General features: G+C 33.9%; 1 protein-coding gene and 1 long non-coding RNA gene across 3 annotated transcripts; both read left to right on the top strand.

The window, feature by feature from the left end:
• The first annotated feature begins 3,232 nt into the window (after nucleotides 1-3,232).
• On the top strand, nucleotides 3,233-6,410 carry LOC106067275 (uncharacterized). The gene is made up of 3 exons (XR_008777702.1): nucleotides 3,233-3,255; nucleotides 5,207-5,388; nucleotides 5,987-6,410. It is a non-coding gene; the product is annotated as an uncharacterized LOC106067275 (long non-coding RNA).
• A 2,833-nt stretch (nucleotides 6,411-9,243) lies between these two features.
• Nucleotides 9,244-16,735, top strand: LOC106067272 (cysteine and tyrosine-rich protein 1-like). 2 transcript variants are annotated; one of them, XM_013226438.2, is made up of 5 exons: nucleotides 9,244-9,387; nucleotides 9,476-9,605; nucleotides 10,075-10,201; nucleotides 11,701-11,882; nucleotides 14,147-16,735. In XM_013226438.2, exons 2-5 carry the CDS (start codon nucleotides 9,554-9,556, stop codon nucleotides 14,383-14,385), a joined length of 600 nt encoding a protein of 199 aa, XP_013081892.2. In that variant the 5' UTR covers nucleotides 9,244-9,387; nucleotides 9,476-9,553; the 3' UTR covers nucleotides 14,386-16,735. The 2 variants fall into 2 exon arrangements, with proteins under 2 accessions (XP_013081892.2, XP_013081891.2); XM_013226437.2 differs by lacking the exon at nucleotides 9,244-9,387 and having other exon boundaries at nucleotides 9,394-9,605.
• The last annotated feature ends 228 nt before the right edge of the window (nucleotides 16,736-16,963 follow it).

Below are 16,963 nucleotides of genomic sequence, written 5' to 3'. Positions count from 1 at the left end.
TGCATAAAAGGGGACTAATTCAACTTATGCCACCACATCTGTCAAGTACTATTTCTTACCCTTGTTCAAGATACCAAACAAAATAAATAATCACCAATAGTTAATTTACTAATTGGTTAATTTATTTATCGGCTCTTGTGTTGTCTGCTAAAAAAAAATTCAGCTTGATCCGAGATTGGGTGTCGGAGAAATAACGTGTACAAACTTTTTAACTTTTTACCAGACAGACAGACAGAATGAGTTGTTATAAGCTTTGTAAAAACTCAGCTTTATTGAGAGGTTGAAAGTAAATTCCCTTTTTTGATACCAAACAAAATAATTAATTACCAATAACTAATTGACTAACTGGGTATTTTTGTTTATTGATTAATTGTTTAAATATCAACTGATCGGAGAATGCGTGAGAGAGAACTAGCGTTAACAATTATTAAAGGAGAAATAAACCCAACAAATTTAGCCATATCTGGGAATACTAAAGTACTAGTTTCCATTGCTGCTATTCAACACACTAATACATTGTCAGTATTTGATTGTCTAATTGGTTAGTTCTTTTTACTGATTCAAGTCTTGTCTATGTCAATGAATAATTGTGGGAAGTTTCAGCTTGATCCGAGAATGGATGTGGGAGAAATGACGTGTACACACTTTATACCAGACAGACAGACAGACAGACAGAGTGAGTAGATATTAGCTTTGTAAAAATAACAGTGTTGTTTACCCTTTACATAAGTAGATATATAAAGTAACTTTATAAATACAATAGATGACTATAGAATTTCTTTTTTCATAGGCGCCTAACTAGCAGAATGGTAAGGATGTCTGATTGATGAGGATAGAGCCATGAGTTCGAATTCAGGTCGTTTACCCCCCCCCCTTTTTTTTAATAAAAACTTTTAAAAACCGAATACGGTAAAAAAAAAAAAAATCCCCCAGATACCCATTTCCTTCTCCCCACCCACATTTCCCCAACTGGTTCAGATAAGTGATAATACTCATAGAGCAGGGGTGGGCAAAGTACGGTACGCGGGCCACATGCGTCCCACAAGAATGTTTTATGCAGCCCGCGGAAACCTACAGACATCAGGTGTGCCCACAGATAATACATATAAAAATACTAAAAATATATTATTTATATATATATGATTCTCTTCTTCCCTCAAGAGTTTGGACGAGAAGAATAAGTAAAGGAAAGATCACTTTCTTATTTCTGAAATTATTTTTTTTAGTTTTCAAAAGATTTTAATAATTTCCGGATATTTCCTTGACTTTATCAAAAGTGAGAGCAGGTCGACGCTGACTGGCTGTAATTTGACAGAAGTCAAAAGGATATCAAGTAGTATGTTGGATTTGTAGTTCTAGACCAGTATGCACCAATGTAAACAGTTATATATTTCCCTTTAAGTAAAACTGTACAAGTGAAATGTTGTGATTTAAAAATACAAAGTCCACATCAAAAAAAATATTCGTAAAATAAGTTCAGAATTTGTCAAGTCTTTTTGTAATTTCCCAATTGGGACTGTTAAAAAAAAGAAATGTCAATGTCTAATAGATTATACTTGTAAATTAAAAGACAGCGCGCGTAGTTTTCTAATGTGTATTTTACATTGCCCACCCCTGTCATAGAGTATTGACAAAAGTAAAACAAGAAATAGCGCTGAATAGCCGCTAAACAAAAACAATTGGAAAAAATATCTCTAACTGCAGAGATTTATTGTTGCTGGTATGGAATCCCTAGATCTCAAAGTAATTAATACAATTACTCTTACACAAGCTTTGTATTTTTGTTTTAAATGTTTTTCTTTTTTTTTCCCCCTCAAGTGTTTTGTACTAATCACACATACAACACGCTTTCCACTCCTGATCTAAATGGCCCTGCTCCCGTGTGTAATATATGATGAGTAGTCATTAGTAGATGTAAGGATAACACTTTCACCCGAGTAACGACCACTTGCCAATCATCTGGTTTCTTATTTGAATACTTCCCAAGCCTCATCTTGGCACCCCCGCAGTTACACCAGCAAGTAAAGGGGGGGGGGGCAGATATTCTAATGGGAATAGTGAGATTTCTTTCAGTGGGCTCCCCCACAAGGTTCTAGCCTATTGCGCGTGGGGGAAATAAAGAAAGACTCCCCTAAGCTGTTACATCCGTAACGCTGTTTGAAGGCTGTTTTTCAATAAGGACCTTACCCTTCTTGTTGCTCTGTTACGGCTAGTGACAATACATTATAGGAACACGTATGAATGGTTGGACCTAGAACTGGGCTTCACAATACACGGATGTGATGAAATGATCTTCTAGTCACATTCGTGACCTCCGGATAGAAAGGTCAGCAAAGAGTCAATCCTATTCTTAGTCTGGCACTTGACCTACTCTGTGCAATGAGCGATTGAACATTTGCCTTTTTTTTTTTTTTTTGCCTCTTTCTCTTTTTAATGAAGGTTAGGTAAACTGTGTATACGTAGATCTAGTTAGCTGACGTGAGGTACTTCGATTAAGTCACACGGTTCTTTTATCTCATCTATGAAAGCGAACTGTGAACTATTTCGCAATAATTCACTGATCTGAGGCCTACTATCTTTCCTGGTTTTATATGATATCTATTTGTTCCAAACAATTAATCTCCTAGAGAGTGGTTCCGATGCAATGTGCTGGTGCATTTGCACTTAATAGAGTCACGTGTTATGTACGTCACGCGGAAAGAATTTGACCAAATGATAATATTACTTTTTTATCCAGACCTAACAATGTCGCGAGTTTTTAGTGATTCAACTTTCATCATTGAACCGTGTCAGCGTTGATCTCGTTAACAGAAGTCCAAGAAATGTTTATTTTGAGCATGGCATGAGATAACATGGAGGACTTTCTCTTGTTCATTGCGTTCTTGCTAACGTCTTTAGGTAAGTTGGGTTGTTGTTTTTTTTATAAGGCTCAAACTTTGTTATATGTGATAGTGTTTCTTTCATTTTTTCATCAGAATTCTTTCATGTCGTTGGTCCAATGTCCAAAGTACCTCTCACCACTGGGATGTCAAAAGCTAATTTAAAACTGATTCAAATACAAACTTTAGTTACTGAAAAAAAATAATTTTTTGTTCTATGTAATATTCTAATATTTGGGAGTACAGTATTTTTTTTTTCGTTTAGCCTCTTCTGATGGCTATGTATGCTCAAAACCTCTGAGTCGAGAGCCATACAACTATTTGTATGAAGATTTTGACTGTCCTTTGTTGTGGACCACCATTGCTGTATTGCTGAGTAAGTATTACTTTTTTAAAATGCAAAATAACACATGAAACTATTTAAAAAATCAAACAAAGCATTAGGCGTTATTAAAAGAAATTTGTACTAATCAAATAAGAACATAAAACTAAAATGTTATTTAACCTTGGTTAGGCCAATAATAGAATATGCATCTTCTGTCTGGGACTCCTCAACTCACGAAAACATTAAGAAACTGGAACAGACACAAAATAGAGCAGTGCGATTCATAACAAATATTCACATTTGACTAGAGTAACACCTTTAGTAAAATCACTAAATTTAGAAACCCTTCAGGATAGAAGACTTACAAAAAAGTAGCAATTATACAAAAAGCACTGAACCATAATCTTTAAATACAAAAAACAAAATATAATAAAATACCCAGAAAGACACAAAGATGAAACCGCAATATTCATCCCATACGCTAGGACAAATTTGTACAAATTCTTTCCTAGTGCTGTTAGAACATGGAATGGGTTGCCTGAATCAGCCAGAAAAACCAACGACTTGGCAGAATTTAAGTCATTGATTAACATGCATGACTAGATTGACTTAGGAACATGCGTAAGACGTAATTATCTTCTTTTTGAAGTAACGTCTGTATTTGATAAGACAAAATAACGTAATAATTCACTTTAAGATAGATAGATAGATAGATAGATAGATAGATAGATAGATAGATAGATACTTTTATTTTTTAGTTGAAATTGATGAACTTTGTATTAGTCTATAACAAACGGAAACTAAAACCGCACCATCAACTTCCAAGTCGAAAAGTCAAGTTCACCAAAATGATATTTGATTGGTTGAAAAATGATATTGATTGTTTGAAAAATGATATTTTGATTGTTTGAAAAATGATATTGATTGTTTGAAAAATGATATTTTGATTGTTTGAAAAATGATATTGATTGTTTGAAAAATGATATTTTGATTGTTTGAAAAATGATATTGATTGTTTGAAAAATGATATTTTGATTGTTTGAAAAATGATATTGATTGTTTGAAAAATGATATTTTGATTGTTTGAAAAATGATATTGATTGTTTGAAAAATGATATTGATTGTTTGAAAAATGATATTGATTGTTTGAAAAATGATATTGATTGTTTGAAAAATGATATTGATTGTTTGAAAAATGATATTGATTGTTTGAAAAATGATATTGATTGTTTGAAAAATGATATTGATTGTTTGAAAAATGATATTGGTTGTTTGAAAAATGATATTGATTGTTTGAAAAATGATATTGATTGTTTGAAAAATGATATTGATTGTTTGAAAAATGATATATATTTCACGTACGTTTTAAAAATCAGAAATAATAACTTAAATTAGTTTAACAAGGAAAAACGTTCTTACAAATTACAAATAATAAATGCTCTCGCCACTATACATTTAGTTCTTACAAATTACAAATAATAAATGCTCTCGCCACTATACATTTAGTTCTTACAAATTACAAATAATAAATGCTCTCGCCACTATACATTTAGTTCTTACAAATTACAAATAATAAATGCTCTCGCCACTATACATTTAGTTCTTACAAATTACAAATAATAAATGCTCTCGCCACTATACATTTAGTTCTTACAAATTACAAATAATAAATGCTCTCGCCACTATACGTTTAGTTCTTACAAATTACAAATAATAAATGCTCTCGCCACTATACATTTAGTTCTTACAAATTACAAATAATAAATGCTCTCGCCACTATACATTTAGTTCTTACAAATTACAAATAATAAATGCTCTCGCCACTATAAATTTAGTTTCACTATATAATAGATGTTTCTTTTTTCTTTTTGAAAATTTATATTTGTGTAAGCAAAATAGTTCGCATTTTGCCTTAAAAACCAAAATGGTTTCTTTTAAGAAATAGCCTTGAAACTTTTTTCAAAAACTATATATAGATCTATATATTACTACCTGATTGCAGCCCTGGACCTATAGTCGGCATAGTGATTGGTATTGTCATATTTATTGCGGCGATTGTCCTTGGAATATTTTGTTACAAAACGAAATGTCGCTATTGCCCTTTACATTGCAAACCACGAAGGATAGCAGTCATTCTACCGATGGCAGTCACCAACACACAGAATCAGATGAATGCAAGTAATGGTCAGTAAAAAATGATTTATTTCACTTTGAATCCATGGATCTATCTATCTATATATCTATCTATCTATCTATCTATCTATCTATCTATCTATCTATCTATCTATCTATCTATCTATCTATCTATCTATCGATCTATCTATCTATCTATATTTATTTAGATAGATAACTTTCCTTATTCTCGTGTAAACTTTACAGACACTTTATATATATATATAAGTCTGGGAAGATGAATAAAATTGTATATTAGGGCGTGGAGACGAAAGGCCCAGGAGAGAACTGAATGGAAGGATGTGTCAAAGCAGGCCAGAGCCCTCCATGGGCTGTAGCGCCACTGGGATGGATGGATGGATGGATTATATATAGTGTCCTTATGTCTAAAGTGTTTAGTCAATTGGTAGAAGCTAAATATTTAGTTCGCAGTTTTATTATATTTACAATGCCCTCCAGTTGACGTCTTCCTATCTATAATAAATCGTAAGCCTACTGTGTTGACTATAGTGCACACTCGCACATGTGTATGTTATAGAGAAAACTTTAAGATCTCGAACTTAACTGACTTTTTAAAAATTATTTTAAGCTTTTGATTTTCTATGAGCAGGTTACCCATTATCAGCTTATGGTAATGCAGGATCAGAACCTACGCCATTCGGCATCACGAACTATGGACATCAACCTCCCCTCGGTGATTACACAGCCAACACATCCCAGGATACAGTTTTTACTTATTCACCTTCAACTTTAACCTGAAGAAATTGAATACATTAAAATACATTTAGAATATGTTTTGTTTTCTCTGATTGTGTATTGTTTTAAATATTGGCAAGCAGCAATGATTGTATTCGTTGATTCGAAGATTTCAAATGATTTCAAAGTGTCTTAATTTAAAAATGATTTTACATCTGAATTCTCTAACGGTCCAAAAGACATAAGACTCTCTATATAAAGTCTAGCATAAGTATTGATTCTAATTAATTAAAAAAAAAAAACTTTGAATGAAAGGTAATTGCTTGAAGACATTTCTGTCGAGTTAAATGCAATAAGCTAATTGTGGTTTCTTTAGAATTAATTGTAATTAAATTTGTTCACATGTGAAAAAAAAAAAAGTTTCAAAAACGTACTATGTCTAGTTTGTATCACAATGTACTTCAACTAGACTTCTACCGGAAGGCTTCCTGGATTTTACCTTGAAGTCATTACCGCTCATCAAAAATAATCTAGATGAATACTTCATGTCTATATGCGTATACTAGCAGAGACTACAGAGTCAACTTTGAAAACAAAAAGGAAACAGACTTACAAACTTCTTAGCTCCTCTAGCAATGAAATCATTTAAACACAAGCCAACTAACTGATATAAACATTGCATGTAAAATGTTGGATTGAAACTGGTGTGAATGTATCGTTATATTTGTTTGCTAACATTAAAATCTTTTGTTATATATAATGCATAAAATGAAAGAAATATTTTCAATGGATAATAAAGAAACTATTATTATTCTTTTATTCTTATTTTTATTATCTATTTTATTATTGCTACTTTCTTAAGGTCTACCTAATAACGCAACTCTGCCCGCAGAGCAAAGAGGTTTAAAATTTCAAGGAGTTTTCATTGAGCTCCATTGAAGTTTAATCAGAACAGGATAGTGAAATACAAATGAGCAAAATGAATAATTCTATCGGAACGAGAAAACTAATTACGGAGAGAAAGAGTTAAGGAAAAAAGTTTGGGAATCACTGTTCTACGACATCAAGTTTTGTCTCTTGTTCTGTCCTCTCTGACTGCTGCATCATCTCTGGACTTCACTTGTCTTTGAATGTTTGACACATACATAAGTGTCTAAGTTTCTCTTTCTTCACTGTTTCTTAATACTTGACCATTTGAATGTGTAGATGAAGTAGCGACACACTTCCATCATACATCCTAAAGTGTTAGTTGGTCAATCCTAAACTGTTAGTAGGTCAATTCTAAAGTGTTAGTAGGTCAATCCTAAAGTGTTAGTAGGTCAATCATAAAGTGTTAGTAGGTCAATCCTAAAGTGTTTGTAGGTCAATTAGTTTTCTTTAATAGTGAATGTATACAACTTGAATGTCTAGATGAAGAGGTACATCAGGTTAGGGTTGATAAGCTGCGACCCTTCTTCATTAATGCATTCATTTCTCTCTCCTATTCGTTACACCCTGAGTTAGTGGCAGTCTTAGTTTCATAAAATATTGTTCAGATTTTTCTTTCCAATCAATAAAACTGGAAGTTGTGTGACATAATCATGCACACACACACACACAAGTATGTCCACACACACCTGGTAAAAAAACACATGCAATCTTTCTGTCCTGCACATGAATTTAAGTTGCAGTAGTCACTAGTCAAAAAAACATCAATACCTGAATTCCTTTATCAATTACTTTTTCTTTTCAATTGAATGTCTAGATTCACTCTAGATGAAGCGGTCTGTCTGGTAATACACTCCCATCACTCATACTTTTTCTTTTTTCCATACAAGTTGAAAAGTAAACATGTCTGAAGTCTGTCAACTATATTAGTCAAGCAAGTAAGCTGGTCAGCAATGTTCCCAGCTGCAGGTCATACGGGCCAAACAGTATGTGCACACCTGGATGTCTGTCGTCATTAAAGTCACAGTGAGATACATTGGTCATGATTTATTCCCCTTGTTTCTAATTCTTTTCATGTTCTAGATCAGGGGTGGCCAACTTATGAACATGAGTGGCGCATTGCACAATTACAAGTGACGCATTTCACCCCGAGGGAAAAAAATCGAGAAAAAGCATGGCTTTTCGAAAAATAAAAGACAATAACCGATTTCTAGGGGGAAAAAAAGCACCACGGGAATTTAATATACACTATGAACACACTGGATGCCTGTCACTTTGGTCATGATTTATCACCCCTTTCATGTTCTACTTCTTGATGAAATACTTTCTTAATTTTATTCTAGGCCATGTTGACCAGTTACGATATTTTGTTTATTTTTGTTGGAAAAAAATTTATTATTGTATACAATGCAAATTCTAGTGTAACGGACAAACAGTGCATAACACGAGCAACAAATTAAATAAATTATATAAGTTTTAAGTCCCAATGAAAAGGGTTAATATATAAGACGTTAAAATATGTTTTATAATCATTCTCTATTTTTTTCAACAAATCATACAAGTATGTCTATAGTTCACCAAACGTGTCAGAAAATGCTGCTTACTTTAAAACAATCCTTCCCCTACGCCTTATTAAAACCAATTATTGATTTTTTCTGATCGAACGAACTAGCAACAGGAGCCTCTAGCACACAATACCAGACCATTGATTGCAAGGCTGTTTAAAAAAAATATCGATCTTAGCACTATTGATTTACATGAACGTAACTACAGGTTTAATATTCAAATATTAAAATATATGGTGGCCACCTTAATGGTCATTATCTTCTGTTGAAATATAGTCACAGAAATAGTGTTATAACTCTAGCTTTCACAGAAATAGTGTTATAATTCTAGCTTCACAGAAATAGTATTATAACTCTAGCTTTGCAAGTTTGTGTCTATGTATTTCTTTTTTTTTTCTTATTGAAATGATTTATTGCACGTAACATACTGCTAGAAGTACAAGTATATGGATAAGCCACACATGATTAAAGTTGAGCATTTCCTAACGTGTCTAGACTAAAGGATGTTGTTGAGTGTTTCCTATAGGCTCGGACTTGATAAGCTGCGACCCTTCTTCATTGATACAATCATTTCTCTCTCCTATTCGTTACGGCCTGAGTTAATGGCAGTCTTAGTTTCATAAAATATTGTTCAGATTTTTCTTTCCAATCAATAAAACTGGAAGTTGTGTGACATAATCATGCACACACACACACACACAAGTATGTCCACACACACCTGGAGTCAATCAATATCGTCAAGATCAACCTATTATGTACACATTCATTCATGGGCCATTCTTTTAGTACAGTCTCTGTTGTATTTTTAGACATCAGGTTGACGGTAAGAAACGTCATACACTTTGTTGCTGCGTTAGTTTGTGTTTGTTTCATTTCACACAAGGAACTGATTGACTTGTTTTCATTTACAGCTTTTTCTGTTTGTGTATTCTGTGAGGGAAACGTCAAGACTGATATCGACAACAATAGTACCTTGAGATTATCCAGTTATGGCTGTGACACAGCTACTGGTGTCAGCTGTGTTCTTTGTAACTGCTCTAGGTAAGTAGTTTGATATTCACGTGTAGTCTGTGCTGTATAAGCTGATGTTTTATCTGACAGCTTTACTTTTAAGATAGCCTTTTAACAAACGAAGTTTTTGTTGTTGACAGTTTGTAGTTCAAAGCTTCTGATATTCATACTAAAACTATTGACACCTGTACCTGGCTGAGTGGAACACTTCAGTGACAGATGATGAGCTTGTCTCTTTGTACCCTTGTTGTTAACTTAGTTATATGTTTAAAGGTCACAAGTAGAAAGTAAATGTAGTATCATGAACAAATGCAACCTGCAGATCATCCAGCACTATCCGATCAATGCTTTACCATTGGGTATTTAGTGTTCGCCAGTCGTATACACGACGTTATATAATGACTTATTCAATGTTTTATTTCATGAACCATGTTGGGACAGTACGTTGCAGTAAGATTCCGTCCGATTCTACTATTCAATGAACACTGTCTACTTTCAGAGTGTGTTCTCGGTGAGTACTGCACCAAGACATCCTACTCGTCATTTTTCTACCAGCCGACTACTACATTTTACTGTTCTTTCGGCTGCTGTGGAGCATCTCTGAATGAGTACTGCTGTATTGCAAAGTAAGCATCAGGCTCAGTATGTTAATAGACACCTGTATGAGAATAATACTTTCAGACTCTATGGGGTAGTTGATGCAAAGTTTATCTGTTTCAATGGCCGACGGTTAACGAGGGTGTCATGTGGCCCTTACTTTCCAAACGTATGTCAGGTATCCATTAGAGTTGGGAGAAATCAGGGGCGTCCTAAAAATTCCAATGTTCAAAATCCCAGTCTTCACCCCCGATTCGGAAGCCAAGTGCCCCATACACTTGTAGAACTATATTATTGGATGCTCATATTTTTTATTGTATATAGTACTGGACACTAATGTCCAAATGTGCTTGTATCATTTTCACATAACCGCTGTAACCGCTAGTGATGTATGGTTATTATATATTTGTAATTCTAAACTGGCACGGCATTTCAGTGTGTGCTTCGTGTTTATAGCGTAGTTTCACTTCAGAAAATTGATTACTTTAATGTCGCAAAGTTGAATTGTAAAATTATTAAGCGCACATATTACTTTAACTATAAAGACACAATATGAATCAATTATAAATCCATAAAGATAGTGTTTAAATGACGCACAATAAATAAAATAACTTGGAGAGTTTATATTTTGCCTTCTTTATAGTCTGCCATCTCTAGCTAAATTCTGGAAATATCTGGCTACAGATTATTTCGTAGTCGATGTTTATTCTTAGCTCCCTTGGTTTTTATGAATTATTTGCATATCTGTTTTAATTTGAGAATATATATGTGGCAAAATCAGCTTAAGTTACACATATCTAAGACTTCATAAAGGTTCCTGTATCATTTTTAAAAATAAAAGGTTAAATATGTGCGACACTTCATAAGCAATAGATTTGAGCAGGTTGGAGATGTGTGTGTGTGTGTGTGTGTAACATTCTAATCAAGACATTCTCGACAGCTTTTGTGTTTTGAAAACAAACATTCAATTTAGTATAGTTCCATGATTCAACTAATAATTTAAAAACAACATCAATCTACGATTTCTTGCTCATACTAATTATTAAGAAAAATGCAATAAAAGAGTTGGTTCCACCATGTACTATAGACGGAACGCTGTACTCTAATTGTAGATATCTTTTTATTCGATAATTAATTAAATGATCTCTCTTATATTTTAATAAAGAGTTTTGTCAATTTTCCTTTCGAAGAAAAAAGACCAGAAAGGAGCATCCCCTTATGACATTCACGTATTTAGATAACCAACCATAGTAATGTTGCGGAATTTCAGCTTTAAGTCAATTATTTTTTTTTTTACATATGGATATCAATATCTGAGCTGGTGATTTAGGGTTTCAAGTAGTTTCAACCATGGTTTGACACAAAGAAAGTGTGAGATAATTGTAGGAATTTAACATTTAAAGTTTCTCAAAGTTTAGTAAAAGCACTGGTCAAAGTCAAAGTTTTGTAAAGTTAATGGTCAAATTGTACGTGTAGGAGTCTATAAAATGTAATCGGTTATCTAATTCTTCAACCAATCTCTTTTAAGTGTTGGATACATCATAGGGATCGTCATAGGGTGCATCGCCGGGGTGGCCATCATCGTGTCTATTATCTGCTGTTGTATCAAGAAGAGTCAGTATAAGGGCAGAGTTGTACAGCCAACTGTTGTCGGTGGGCATCCAGCAATGATCAGTGTCCAGAATCAGAATCAGATGTCTTCATCTAACGGTGAGTTCCTTTCAATCAACAAAGTAAACTAACCTACAAACTGGATAGCTTTATAACAGACTAGAATATAGAATACAATTTTGAGATTACTATTGTAAATTTTAGACTTTCTGTTGGTTTAACATCCTTCAAATAATTGCATATTAGATTTAATAACAGTTTTAAGGGAATGAAATCCTCTTCAATTCAGTATTTAATCAGTTAGCTCCCCTTAACTACAGTTTGTCGAACTTGCCTAGGCGTATACATGTACAGTTGTTAATGTTCAATATCCGAAAAATGCCCAATGCGATCAAAGCACAGTTGTCATCGGTTAGTGCTGGACATTTCCCTGAAGTAGACATGGGTTATGATTTTTGACTGCCTCAGGCTTGCTGACCTCTATCTCAAAAGATCTGGAAAGCCTGTATACGTGCATTACGCATATAGCGAGTTTCTGCTCAGAACTTTTGCAAGAGAAGATTTGAACCTTTTGAGGCTTAAACTCAATGGAATTAGATGATGATGATGATGATGATGGTGATCACGATATAATCATAATGACTTTTAGTTTCCCTTCATCTTGACAACTCTAAATTAGTACAAAATCCAACACTGCGAAAGTCGCAGATACATCTGCAAAATGATCTTAATGTTGCACAGCGACGGCTAAACAAAAGAGCAACGTTAGACTTTGTAAGATCAAACGGAGTTTTTAAAATAAAAAAACAAACAAGGACACAGTGTAAGAGAAATATAAACAATGAAGAAAAAATAAAAAAAGGAGAAAAAAATAATGAAGGACTCTTTGCTGTGTCTGTGAATTTTTAGAAGTGCTGAAATTGATCAGCCTTTGCCATGGAGGTTAGTGAAGGGTCGAACCTTTCTAAAAATCTGCAGGCTCTAAACTGATGGTATCAAGAAAAGTCTCCAGCCACACTCCAGGATATACCTTTCCCAGAAATAGTATTGCTGAACTGACCGACCATTGACCGTTACTTGCTATAGAAAATATTTGGACTGTTTTCATCTTTTGGTCTGTTCAATATGGCCACCCTGCCACTGAAGAATCCATGCTATGTCAAGATAAAACAATGAACTCCGCCAACCAGGTGAAGAGGCATAGACAAAATAAAATATTAAAAAAAAGATTTAAAAAAAGACCAAGTAAATACAACGAGCCAACCTGTGGCGTAGCCTACGTCCCCCCCCCCCTCTCTTTTTTTTCTCAGCCTCGCTCTCTGTCACCGCGAAGGTTACGCGGGGTAACTCTAGTCCGACTTGCAGAAATAAAAGAGTTATCTTTCCATTACTTTTTCTTCGTGGTTGGGCCACGAAGACAATTTTACCTATAGATGCTATAAGATTCTTCTTTTTTCTTTTGGTTATAAAAATGTAGAAAAATAAGTTCTATTACTATAGAATAAATTCTATTACTAACACTATAGAAAGAGGGTGCATAATTGGATTATTATTCAATTACGTAAAGAGCTTTCTTAATATAAATGTATTCAATAAATTTGGCAATTAAACTAACGGAAGTTTTTACTGTCGAGATGCACGAAGTAGCTTGTTAACAAATAAGATTAAAACAATATAACTCAAATAAGAACATAAAACTAAAATGTTATATAACCTTGGTTAGGCCAATAATAAAATATTCATCCTCTGTTTGGGACCCCTCAACTCAAGAAGATATTAAGAAACTGGAACAGACACAAAATAGAGCAGTGAGATTCATAAGTAACGAATATTTACATTTGACTAGAGTAATACCTTTAGTAAAATCACAAAATTTAGAAAGCCTTCAGAATAGAAGACTGAAAAGTAAAGTAGCAATTATACATAAAACCCTGAACCATAATAAAATACTCAGAAAGACACAAAGATAAAGGCACATTCCTCGTTCCATATGCTTGGACAAATTTGTACAAATTCTCCTTCTTCCCTAGTGCTATTAGAGCATGAAATGGGTTGCCTGAGTCAGCCAGGAAAACTAGTGACTTGGAAGAATTTAAGTCATTGGTTAACTTGCATGACTAAATGCATGACGCGTTGGACGTAATCATCTTCTTTTTTGAAGTAACGTCTGTATTATATAAGATAAGAATATTTTCCTAGACTACAGCTTCCCCTCCCTTCCCCACGGTCTCAAAACGCCGAATGTTTTAAGAATACAAAAAAAATTTTTAAAACGAATTAGTATGATTAAATTTGTACAAATTACAACTAAATAAATCATTATTAATCATAAAATAACTTTTTTTTTCCCCTTTCTGTTGCAGGACCGTACCCACCCATGGCGTACGGCAATACCTACGGTGTTTATCCACCACCGACATTTGGAAATCCCTACGACGGTTACAACATGCCTCCGCCATACCCACCACAACCACCTTTAGACGTGCAAGCGCCCCCGCCTCCATTCAATGGCTACGCCCCAGCCTACGATACAGCTCAAGCCAAACAACCTTTCATGGAAGGAGCGCCCTACAGTCACCCAGCATCCAACCCTCACAACTAAAAGGAACTGTCCAAAGTGGGAACACATCTAAGGGAACACGGCAAATCGTTCACGGACATTTCGTTCAACCGATATTCCCTTCACAAGACAATTTGTTCAGCCGACAATTTGTTCACTCGACTGTTCGTTCACCCGACCGAACGATTTCTCGTAAAATAAACTAAATGTAGGTGAACAGGTCTGTGAACCAGCAGTTGGTGAACGATTTGTCGTCATCGTCGATATGTCGTCATCGTCAATATGTCGTCATTGTCGGGTGAACAAATAGGCGGGTTAACGAATAGTCCGGTGGACGGATTGTCCGGTGAACGAAATGTCAGGTGAATGAATTGTCCTAAAAGATTTGTAGGTGAACCAAATGTCTGTGAAAGATTTGTCGTGGAACCTACATCAAGTGGGCCTTGTTCTGAAAATTGCAAGGTTCATTCTAGTATCGCTGATATTCCATTGCAACATCTATTTCCTATACTGCTGTTTCTTTCTTTCAAATGTCAGATTTTATTGTTTGTATAAACATGTTTCACTTTTGATGGTTAAGACTTCAACAAAGAAACATTGTTATTGCACATGTCTACTTGTAACGAATGCATTCTCTTCTCTCTATTGAAGTGCATTAGCAACAGTGCAAAGTTGTTGTTTTTTTACCTCGTATTTTTTTCAGTGATGATAAGGTCACAATGATAAGTTCAATGATGATAAGTTCAATGATGATAAGTTCACAATGATAATATTAAAATATCAAATGTTTTTGTTTAAAACTTCACTATATCCTATCTATATATTTTTTTTTTGTGTAAGTAATGCAGCATAAGGACACTGTTACATTTGGAAGCAAGATGTGTTGCTTATGAATTAACTTGTTAAAGCTTCCTGTGAAACTTGAAACCAGTTCCAGTTAACCATGAATTAAATCATAATTTTTAATTATCAAAAAAAAAAAAAGCAAAACAAAAAAAAACCAGTTAAAACAGGAAGTAAGTTATTAGTTTGTGATTCTATTAAATCTACTTTTTAAATCGTTTTTTTTTTCATTTATCATTATGTCGAAGCTCAAGTTGGATCGAAGTAAGCTTAAGGCCATGCCCATGGCGGCATGCAAAGTTTGCTGTGAGCAGAGAAGAAATGTACTGACTTCTTTCTCCCTAAAACTAGAACTAAGTGAACATGTCAACATTTAGTCAAGTTGGGGTTGGCACGTACACTTACTTATTTATTTTTTGTGTGTTAAATACATCTTTTAAATTCTTATTGATATCATTTCATCTATATAAACGAATTGAGTCGTTTTTCTTTTTTCATCTCAAATGGGATTGTGTGCAACAATCAATCACGTTCATGTCCATATATTTATCCCCCCCCCCCTTTTTTTATTCCCCTCCCCTCCCCCCCCCCCCTGAAACACGATGGCTATTGTTAAACGCTACCGCGTTGTGTCTTATGCAGCAACATTGCAAAGTTGTTGTTTTTTTACCTCGTATTTTTTTCAATGATGATAAGTTCACAGTGCTAAGTTCACAGTGCTAAGTTCACAATGATAATATTAAAGTATCAAATATTTTTTTCAATGATGAAAGTTCACAGTGCTTAGTTCACAATGTTAAGTTCACAATGATAATATTAAAGTATCAAATATTTTTTTCAATGATGATAAGTTCACAATGCTAAGTTCACAATGTTAAGTTCACAATGATAATATTAAAGTATCAAATGTTTCTGTTTAAAATTTCAAACGGAGGTAACTCTCAAAATACGAAATCAATAAACCCAGGCGAAAGGCCAACAACAGAAGCCAGTCGACGCGAATGTCGCACAAGAAGTTGAAGAATAATGAAGGGTACTGTTGAATGTCACTAAACTAAGTCTCTACTTCAGTTACTAAAGCCGACCTTCCTCCTTGGCTGCCAAAAGTCTCCTGTGTTTACTTCCTAGTCTTGTTTTTTTTAATTCGTCGCGCCATTGAAGTCGAAACCCTAACCCTATTTATGAAACCAATAACTCCCACCCCCCACCTCCAATTCCTAATCGTGCCATAACACTATCCATAACATATATATTTATTCATAAATCTTTGCACATGTATTTATCCATCTTATAAAATACAGACATTACTTCAAAAAAAAAAAAAAACGAAGATGGTTACGTCCAACACATGTCCTTAGGTAATATAGTCATGCATGTTAATCAATGACTTCAACTCTGCCTATTTTTGTTTAAAATTGTTGATACTTATCTCGATGGCCCAGATATGTCCGAGTCAAATGTTTTATTCTAATACTTATTTCAGAACAATATTTAAACATCCTATTTTTTTTATTTTATAATTATTTTATTAAAATATGTTTACATTTTACTATTTCGTTTCATTTCTTGTTTGCTTCAGTCTATTTGTTGATGTTTTACTGTCAGTATATGCAAGACCTTAAGACAAACATTGTTTGTGCATTATAAGTCAATTTTATTGATTAATTATATCACAAATTACTTTCTGATAACAAAGTACTATAAGGTAACAAAGTAATAAGATAACATAGTACTTTTCTTTTCTTTTCTAAGGCGTGGGATACGAAGAGCACTTTTA

The sequence above is a fragment of the Biomphalaria glabrata genome, chromosome 1 (assembly GCF_947242115.1).
Source record: "Biomphalaria glabrata chromosome 1, xgBioGlab47.1, whole genome shotgun sequence".
Classification (NCBI taxonomy): Eukaryota; Metazoa; Mollusca; class Gastropoda; family Planorbidae; genus Biomphalaria; species Biomphalaria glabrata.
This window is presented reverse-complemented; position numbering and strand designations above follow the sequence as displayed.

Excerpts from the sequence above, each read along its gene's own strand:
- LOC106067272 (XM_013226438.2), top strand. The coding sequence starts at position 9,554 with ATGGCTGTGACACAGCTACTGGTGTCAGCTGTGTTCTTTGTAACTGCT. Across the intron at positions 10,202-11,700 it reads GAGTACTGCTGTATTGCAAA|TGTTGGATACATCATAGGGA; the intron begins GTAAGCATCAGG and ends ATCTCTTTTAAG. Across the intron at positions 11,883-14,146 it reads TCAGATGTCTTCATCTAACG|GACCGTACCCACCCATGGCG; the intron begins GTGAGTTCCTTT and ends TTTCTGTTGCAG.